At 58.3% G+C, this 9683-nt stretch overlaps 2 protein-coding genes across 2 annotated transcripts in view; both read left to right on the forward strand.

The window, feature by feature from the left end:
* Nucleotides 1-1998, forward strand: part of Ppp1r1b (protein phosphatase 1 regulatory inhibitor subunit 1B) — a 5649-nt gene extending 3651 nt beyond the window's left edge. The window contains exons 5-6 of the mRNA XM_010620040.3: nucleotides 1048-1161; nucleotides 1246-1998. Of these exons, the coding sequence (XP_010618342.1) occupies nucleotides 1048-1161; nucleotides 1246-1286 (155 nt within the window). The 3' untranslated portion in view covers nucleotides 1287-1998. The remainder of the gene's footprint in view (nucleotides 1-1047; nucleotides 1162-1245) is intronic.
* Nucleotides 1999-2240: 242 nt separating this feature from the next.
* The window catches only part of Stard3 (StAR related lipid transfer domain containing 3), a 17382-nt gene continuing 9939 nt past the window's right edge, over nucleotides 2241-9683 (forward strand). Inside the window, exon 1 of the mRNA XM_033763022.1 lies at nucleotides 2241-2320. The gene's annotated coding sequence lies outside the window, so the exon portion shown is untranslated. The remainder of the gene's footprint in view (nucleotides 2321-9683) is intronic.

Genomic DNA, 9683 nt, shown 5'->3' on the forward strand with positions numbered 1-9683 from the left:
GGCAAAAAAACAAAAAAAAAAAAAAAAAGAGGCCTTCCACCCACTTCAGTGAGGTGCTGTGAAGGATATTCAGGGAGAGAAGACCGAGGGGGCCCAGCACCCCAGTGCCTGCATTTCTGGGCCCTGGATGTGGTCTCTTTGGGGCTGATTTGCCCTCTCCGGAGCCTGGAGAACTTTCTCCCTTTTTCCTTCTTGGGATGGGGCAGGAGGGTGCCCTCTAGTGTCCATAGGGAGCATTTATGATTTAAGAACCTTAAACCTTAGCTGCCCCGAGGAGAAAGGTTCAGAGAGGACTCAGAGTCCCTGGTCTACACACTTCTAGGGGCGTCCAAGCTGGGAAAGTTTCTGGGCTGGAAGAGCTCACCCCTCCCATGGTTATTTCTACAGGCCTGGCCATGGGAAGCCGTGCCACTTCTATGCCTCCTGGTACAGGGTGAATTTCTGTCCTATTATTTATGAGAATGACAAATAGAGTTGATCACCCCCCCACACACATTTTTTGGGGGGTGGGTTTGAGACAGGGTCTCACTATGTAGTTGAGACTGACCTGGAACTCACTATGTAGCCCGGGTTGGTCTCGAACTCACAGCGATCCTCCTGCCTCAGCCTCCCGAGTGCTGGGATGACAGGCGTGCGCCACCATGTCCAGCTTCCACAAACACACATTTGAAACATTCAGCCCTTACACCCTGACAAGATGGCTTGGGCCTGCATCCGAGGGCAAGAAGACCCCAGAACAGGTGGGAAGGCATTGCGAGAACTGTCCTCAGGGCCAGCAGCAGAGCACTGGGTCACAGGACAAAACTACCAAGGAAGCTGAGCTTGGTGGTGCACACCTGTATTCTCAGCTCTAGGCTGAGGCAGGAGGATCGCTGTGAGTGGGAAGGCAACCTGGGTTACATAGGGAGACTGTCTCAAAACACAAATAAACCACTATGCTACGATCCTCCAAAGGCTTGGCCTCAGCCAGAAGAAACTTAGCTCTTGCTCCAGGACAGCCAGACAACACCTACAGCCTGTACTTTTATTCCCTCTTCCCACCCCCAGCTGGCCAAAAGGTAACCTGTGGCCAGGGTCTGGAGGGGCTCTGGGAGCGCCCACCCCCTCTGGATGAGCCGCAGAGCGATGGCAGCTCGGAGGGCCAAGATACAGCACTAACTGGTAAGGCTGGGAGTACAGGATCGGGAGGCTGGGCTGGACTTGGTGCCGGGCCAGGCCCCAAGTCCCTCTCTACGTGCCTTGCAGAGCTGGGAGAGGAGCCTCAGCACCCTGAACCTGGCACATAAGTGCACAGCTCCCAGTCTTCAAGAGGAAGTGGGGGGGCATCACTGTGCCCCAGAAACCCACTCTGTCCCCACCCTATTTGGTGCCCTTCCCCTTCTCTGCGACTTCTAGACGACTAAGGCTGGTCTGTGTTTGCTTTCTGCCCACCTCTGGCTGATGCCGAGTCCCTGACACCTGCCCCTACCAGTTGTTCCTCCATTCACCCGGCGGGAGGTGGGGTGTGGGGGAGCCCATGTTGGAAAATTCAGAAAACGGAAACAAAGATTTGCTTTCACAGTTCTACTCCCCAGATCCTCTCCCCTGGGCACAGGAGACCCACAGGGCAGGACCCTAAGATCTGGGGAAAGGAGTGTGAGAACCTGTAGGTGTCCTGAGAACCTTCTCCATCCTCTCTCCCCGCCGGAGTCCACGTCACCACCCCCTCACCAGCGTCTCCCAGGGCCCAGGACTCGATCCTTCTCCACAGCCTCAACGTACGGAGATCTCTGGGTCACCCCTTCTCCCCCTGCGTGCCTGGAAGATGGACTGGCAGGGGCTGCTTCGTTGCGTTATGTTTGTGCTTTGATGCCGGGAATGCCGCCTAGTACGCGCCCTCAGAGGGGATACACGGTGGGGGAGCCAGGGCCTCCTCGTCCCCCAGCTACTCTGTCCTCTTCCCCTTCTTCCTCAACTCCAGGCCTGAATCCCTCCAGTGCTGTAATAAATCTTTGTAAATAACTGTGCCGAGACTCCTGTTTCATGGCAGGGAGGAAAAGCCGGAGTTGATAAGATGTCCTGATGTGCAGGGCTCGGGGTCAGGAAAGAGGTAGGATGCTCCGACAGCCCAACTTTCGGCGCAGGCGCACTCCCGGCCCTTCCTCCGGCGTCGGGGGGCGGGGCCTAGCGCGACGCAATTCCCAGCTTGCTCTGGGGGCGGGCGGAAAGGCGGAAGTGGCGCCTAGAGGCGATCTCCTTCCGCTCGGAGGCGCTACCGGGACCACGGGGCTGGACTGCGGCTGGATCAGTAAGAGCTAGCACCGTGGCTGCCATGGAGCAGGTGGGTTCTCCAGCCGTCCCGGGGCCCAGGGGATGGTACGAAGGTGATCTCTCGCCGCCTGATGCTGATTCCCCGCCCGGTGTCCGTTCTTGGTTCCGTCCGACCCGTCCCACGCCCCCCGCGTCCTGGGTTCCGCCCCCTTCCTCTGCTCCACAGAGCTGCTGGCGGCTCGGTGCTGGGGTTCGGCGGCTGCGCGCCCGAGAGACTGGGTGGGGAGCATGGGGGCCGATGCGGGAGAGGCGAGGGGGCTGCATCTGGGCATTGCGGTAGGCTCCGGATCTGAGGACAAGGAAGAAAACCTCCGCACGTTCCGTTAGGTCTGCGTCTCAGCGTCCCGCTGGCTCTCTGACTTCCTTTGGAAATGGCCGGGAATAACTTTGTAATCTAAAGTGTCCTGTAACCCACCCCGAGTTCTAGAGGTGAGATACCGTCGCTGTCCTTTACGGACGCCCCAGCTCCAGATCGTGCTGACCTCTGAGCGTCGTCAGAGCACCCTCACGGTCCCGCCTGTTCCCCAGGCTGCAGCTCTCCTGCGATAAAGACCCACGGGGCTCCACACGGCCTGCGGCTGCCCACGGCTGCCCACGGCACAAGTCCAGGGCCCTGGAGCTGAACCGATCTCTCCCTGCTGCCCTGTCCCGGCATTAACCCGGGCATTGCCTTTCACTTCCTCTTCTTCCATTCCCACATCTAAAACGTGACCTAGCAGACAGCTAACTTCCCGAACCTCCGGTCTTTCTCCCTGTCCTGTGTGTCTCCTCTGTGGATGTGTTTCTCCTGGAGACTGCAGTAGCTTCCTAGTAGGTTTTGTTTTGTTTAAGTAGTTTTTCATTACGTAGCTCAAGCTGGCCTGGAAATCACAGCAGTCCTCCTGCCTCAGCCTCCCTAATGCTGGGATTACAGGCGTGTGCCACTAGCTTTGTCAGCGGCTTCTAATCACAACCTCTGCAACCCAGTCTCCTTACTGTAACTCTTGCATGCATCTTAGAACACAAATCGGGCTGTGTCACTTACTTGTTTGTAATTCTTTTTGGAGGTGGGGTATTTGGGGTAGAACTCCAGACCTTGTGCTTGTGAGGCAGGCAGCGGCACCCCGGCACCCCGGTGCAGGAGCTAGATCCCCAGCCCCTTGTTTGTAATTCTGACTGCTTCCCCTTGCTTATTTAAAAGGCTGAATCCTTAGACCAGTTTAAGGAGCCCTCTGGAATTTCTCCTATGTTCTTTAAGTTTGAGTAATAGAGCGCCTCGGGGTATGCTCTGCTCTCACACTGTGCTGTCTGAGTTTCTGTTCCCTTGCACCCTGCAGCCCTCTGACTTCTCCCATCTGCTGGGCTCCCTTCCGCTTGCTCTTTAGTTCTATGCTCAGGCAGCCCCATGTCTGGGTCACTTGCTCCACCTCCAGGGCTCACTGCCTCTCTGTCCCCTCAGGATCTTGTTCCTGACAGGATAGCTGAGAATGCAGACTCCTGTCCTGAATCCGACTGCCTGCGTCCTTGCCTTGTCTTGTGACCTTGGTGAAATGAGCTTCTCAGTCTCCTTATTTGTAAAACAGAGACAGTAAATGTGGGTCACCCCAACCTAAACGGAACAATCTAAACAAGCTGGTGCAGTGCTTAGACCTGTAATCCAGCTCATCCGGAGGCTGAGGCAGGAGGACCACAAGTTTGAGGCCAGCCTAGGCAGTTTAATGAGAATGTGGCTCAAAATAAAAATTTAAAAGTGCTGGAATGTAACGGTGGTAGAAATGTGGGAGTCCCTGGGCTTAATCCTCAGTAGTGTTCAAAGAACCCAGAAAACACATGGACTAGTTCTGATTTTTAAATTCATAAACTACTTAAGGACAGTTAACGTGGCTCACTTCTCATTCTGTTGCAGAGCCATGAAGCCTGGCTCTTTGCCAGCAAATAAAATGCTCGAGTGGAAGGTATGGTGGGGGAGGGCATCTGAGTTCATCATTGAGGATTCAAGGGTGACAAAGACCCAGGCCAGATGTCAGGAAAATGAATCCGGAAGTGGGTCAGTGTTAGGTTTAAGCTTCCGTTCTGAGAGATGGGCATGGTTCTCCAAGAGCCCAAGTGAGGGAGGTCAGAAGTGGCTTCTCAGAGGAACTTGCAGAGGCCTGGGTTCCTTGGCTTTTCATTGCTGTGACAAAACACCTGACCTGAGCAACCAAGGGAGGAAGGTCTGGGAGCCTGGTGTTTGTCTAACGCCGGCTCTGGCCCCCAGCCCTGGTGCTGAGGGGGCCGCCCTGAGGCGCACGCTTCCCCCCCCCCCAGGTCTGACTTCCCGGAAAAGTGAACTGGTTCTTTCCTGGCTGCCTGGGAACCTCACCTCCTCAGGCCTGTTTTACCCAGCAGCACTAGGGGGCGGGGCAGGGCCTGACCTGCTGGACCTGAGTGGGCCCAGGCTTTCAGGGTCCCCAAGCCGCTCCATTCTGCAGGGTGGGTGGCAGGGCTCCCCAGGGCCTGCCTGTGTGGAGGAGGGGTGTGAGGGAAGAATTTGCCTTGTTTCAGTCTGACCCTCCTTCCTCTTCTCCCAGAAGGAAAGGAGAAATGAAACCAGGCTCTGGCTTTTGAATTTTATTTAGTTGAAATGTCATCACAGCCACAGCCTCCTCTCCTTAAACTTCCACACTTTCTGGAAACTTCCCAAACCCACTATGGGTGAGGTGGGGAAGGGCCAGAGGCCAGTATTTCCTGGGCTGAGGTCAAGGGCTGCTGAACCCCACGTGGCAGGGGAGCCTGAGACACGCCACCCTTCTGGGCTCCCTCAGTGGGCATCGGGGCAGCTGCTCAGTCTGATCTCATCAGGTCCTGTGGTGGGTGCTGTACCCCCATTGTACAGCCCCGGAGACTGAGGTCCAGAGAGCCACAGCGCTGTCCCTAAGGGCACCAGCGACCCTTGAGCTCTTGATTCCCAGCCGGATGCTGGCCCCACACCTGCACCCTGCTGCCCCACGGCAGACGTGAGAGCCAGAGGTAGCGACTGTGGGACACAGTGGCCTGGCCTCAAGGGTTCAGGAGACAGCGGAAGCTCAGGTCTCGCTGTGGGGTGGGGCCGGGGCAGCTGAGGAGGTAGCTGGGGGAGGCTGGTAGAGGAGGTGACCTTTGAACTCAAAGGGCCAGAGTTCACCCCAGTAGGAGGAGGGGGTTCCGGATGAGGAGGCAGGCAGGGGAGGCACTGAGCCCGCTGTGGGCACAGTGCAAGGTGGGCCTCAACTCAGCACCTTGAAAACCAAGGTCCCCAGGCCTGCTGCCCGGGTGAGGCTCCCCTTAGGTGCTGAGCAGGGTGGCTGTCTGGGGCTCTCCTGCCATTCGGGGTTCAGCGGCCCTCGTCAGCCTGGGTACAGAGGGGAGCTGGCGGCGGTGTCCTGGGGTGGCGGTGATCAGGAGAGTGTGTGGGGGTTGAGGCTCCGAAGCAAGGGAGCAGGGGAAGGGTCCCCCTCCTCCGCGACCCTCGTGATGAAGGGATCTGACTCACCTGGAACCTTTCCTCTGCGTGTGGGGACTCAGGAGGGAAGAGGGGCAGCACCCTGCCCATGGCTGCCCAGGAACCCCATTCCCTCGGGTCTCTGCTGTGTGTGGTGTGAGTGTCACATTCCCTGAACATCCGCTGGGAGCCTGGGCAGTGCTGGCGCTAGAAGTCCCCACTGTCCCGGAGTTTGTATCTGAGACAACCCTAAAGACAAGGCTCTGACATGTGGGAGGCTGAGGCAGGAGGATCACTGGGAGTTGGAGGCCAGCCTGGGCTATGCAGCGAGACCAGGGGGTCAGAGCGGGCGCCATGTGTCCAAGGACACCAGGGGCCAGTGTGGCTGGGAGGAAGGCTCGACGGAAGGGTTAGGGACAGGCAGCTTGTGGGCCTGGGGAGGGACTTTGGCTTTTCCTGCGGGTGAACTGGAAGGCTCTGGAGGTCCGACTTTTACTTTTAGTGGGGTCCCTATCTGTGGCTGCTGTGGTGAGGATGCAGACTTGGGGTGAGGACAGGTCCAGAAGTCAGGGCAGACAGAGGACGGTGGCCAGGGTGAGAGCGGCAGCTGTAAGCAGCAGGGCCTGGCTTGGGGTTTGGATATGGGAGGGACGCTGTCACTGCGCAGTGGCTCCTGAACTCTGGGGTATCCCACACCTCTGTCCCACAGCGCGCCGAGGCCCCCTGGCAGCAGCTCCATTTGAGTTCCGCAGGTCCTATCACAGCCCAGGGACAGCAAGCAGGTCCTCAGAGCTGGCCCCCCCAGTGACAGGCTCATCCCCGCAGCTCCCCTGGGACAGTGGGTGGCTGCCGGAGGTGACAGCCACAGGACTGCACCCAGCCAGGCTTGCTGCTCCTCGCTGACCTGATGGATTGACCTCCAGCCCCCCATCCACGGCTCACGGCTCCCTGCCCACTGAGCTCACTTCCTACCCTCTGGTCCGCGTTGCCCTGGGATCGCTCACCTGAGAAGCCCAGTCCTGGTCCGAAGCCCTGGGTGCGCGGGACTCCCTGTCTGGGGGAAGCAAGGCAGGTGGAGTAGCTGGCCGTCAGGCACGATGGCCGTGTCAGGGCACCCTAGGGCCTGGCACCCAGGGCGGCATTTACCCCTGAAGGCGAGGACGGGGTGTGATCGATGCCCACTGTTCGGAGGAGGAACCCGGGGCAGAGATTAAGTGGCCAGCACTTGGCTTTTCTCCTGGCTTGGAGTCCAGTTCTTTCTGGGCTTCCCCAAACCCACTTAGTCCTAAGCTACAGGCCCCAGGCACACCCTGCCCCCACCACCCTGGTGAGCGGGGGCTGCGACAGCATCTCCTGGGGACGCAGGGCTGCCCACCGCCCAGGCCTGGCACAGTGGAGAAGTGGTATTATCCATATTGCCTGTGGTGTGGGGGCCCAGGGCTGGCAGGACCCCATCATCTGTGCCCAGCCACCTTGGACCTTGGAAATAGGGAAGGGGGCGCTCAGCCATGGGTATCCACCCGTGTACTGTACTCCGCACCCCACTCCCTTACCTGGAAGATCTGCCCAACTCCTGTGGTCTCAGCCCCCAGAGACCCAGCACCTGCTGGGCTCCTGACCTGAGGGGCAGGCACAGCGGGGCGGATCCCTGGGAGAAACTCAATCAGCTTAAACTATTTGGAGCATTTAGATTGGGAGCCTTAAGTGTGTTGTTCTTGCTTTAACACACTGTTGCATTAACTAAGTTACTGATGCCTTTTACATACACAGCCAGGGTTTGGACTGGGAGCTCTGGCCTGGTCTGTGCTTAGAAATTGACACACACACACACACACACACACACACACACACACACACCCCTGAAGTCTCTGCTTTCCTGGGTTCCATGCCTAGGAACGGATCCATCTGACTCTGAAGCCGTCCTTTTTCAGTGCTAGCAGGTGCCTGGCGCACGTGCCACTGGAAAGCCCCACTGCACGCAGAACGGGCTGGGACAGGGGGAGGTCTGTGCCCTGCGCCCCTCTCTGGCTCCCGGAACCTGTGCTGCTCAGGTACTGACCTGTCCAGCCCTCCCCAGACTTAGCGACCCCCAGCCTGGGGCTGCAGAAGCCCTACCCACCCTTCCCTTCCCGCCCTCCGAGCCTGAGCAGCTGGGCTGCAGTGAGTGTGGCGTCTGCATAGTGGGGGTGGGCAGGCTTCGCTCTTCCCTCCACACCTCTGCAGGCACGTGGGAGGGGCGGTGACAGCCTCGTGGGCGCCACTTCCGGGGGGTGGGGGGTGGCAGCCCTGCTGTTTCCAGCCTCACACCTCCTTCCTGCTGCAGCCTTCTCCTGGCAGCTGCCAGCCTCTGCCCTCCGGCTGCTTACTGGGGTCACTTGCAGGCCAAGGTTGGTTCTTGGGCAGTTGGGCACAGCTCCCAGACAGGCCTTTTGAAGTCTCCTGAGTGAGCCCCCTTTCCACCTGACCTCAAGAAGCCCAGGAGGGTATGGTGGCACACACCCACGATCCTGGCACTGGGAAGCTGAGGCAGGAGGGTTGCAAGTTGGAGCTCAGCCTGGGCTACAGGATGGGACCCAGGAGTGTGTTGCCCTCACACTGACCTCTCCCCGAGATTCGCAAAGGCTCAGTGAGCAGGACTTGCCAGGTTCCCTGGCGCCAAGTTCTGTAACTCAGGGCCGTTGTCCTCCTCGCCAGCTCCCCGGTGGACGCACAGCTGCTTTCATGAGGAGGCGACCCAGAGCCCAAGCCCCTTCCTGTGCCTCGCCAGGGCTCCTACCACCCGGCCTCCTCTGCTCTCGGGGTTCCCACTGCCTTGGCTGGGCCGCATCCCTGTCTCTCAGCCCAGCAGGAACCTGTAGGCCTCTGAGTGTCCAAGTCTCTCGCCCACGCTGAGCTGGGGAGGGGCGAAGACAGGAACCCCGGGGGCAAGCATGGGGGAAGAGGACAGGGCGGAGAGGCGCAGAGAGATGCCGGGGTGACAGGAGAGCCGGCCGATGTGGCTGATGGTATCTGTGGACCCCCGGGAAGTGTGCATGTGCTGGGGTAGTCTTGGAGGCGGGCAGAGTGTTACTCAGTGGCTCGTGTGAAATGGGGCACAGCGTTGCCTGGGATATGCAGGGCTCCGGTTCCATCTCTAGAACCGAAAAAAAAAAATGTGTGTGCTGGGTGTGATGGTGCGCGTCTGTAATCCCAGCACCCTGGAGGCTGAGGCAGGAGGATCACCTCAAATTTGAGGCCAGCCCGGGCTACACAGTGAGACCCTGTAGTGTCCCTTATAGAAGACTGCGCATGAGGACTCAGAACAGATGAGTAGGCAGCTATGCCGTGCCAGGCAGCCGCAGCCACAGAGCTGGAGAGGCAGGAAGGCTCTGGAATGGGTCTGCCCGCACCTCTGTTTGGGACTTAAGCCTCTGGAACCATGAGAGGATACATGGGTTTTTTTGTTCATTTGTTGTTAGGCTGAGGGTCAAACCCAGAGCCTGCTGCATAACAGGTAAGCATCGTACTGCTGAGCGACATCCCCAGACCAAATTTCTGGCTTTCTCTTGCTCTCTCTTCCCTCCCTCTCTCCCTTCCTTCCTGTTTGGTGGTACTGGGATTGAACCCAGGACCTTGGCACTGAGCTACATCCTCAGCCTGTTTTTTATTTTCTTAATTTTCAGTCAACCTTTTGCTCAGTCATGAAATTGTCCAGGCTGGGCTCCAAGTCACAATCCTCCTGCCTCAGCCTCCCAGAGTGCTGGGATTACAGACCTGTGCTGCCACACCCAGCTCAGATTTCTGTTTTAAACAAACAACAACGAAAAGACAGACATGACAAAGGGATTAAAAGTAAAAAGGTACAGCAGGGGGATTTAGCTCAGTGGCTCCATCACCTGCCTCTAAGTGCTAGGTCCAGAGTTCAATCCCTGGTACCAAAAAAAAAAAAAAAAAG

The sequence above is a fragment of the Fukomys damarensis genome, unplaced genomic scaffold, assembly GCF_012274545.1.
Source record: "Fukomys damarensis isolate Sample0158 unplaced genomic scaffold, DMR_v1.0_HiC HiC_scaffold_13, whole genome shotgun sequence".
Classification (NCBI taxonomy): Eukaryota; Metazoa; Chordata; class Mammalia; order Rodentia; family Bathyergidae; genus Fukomys; species Fukomys damarensis.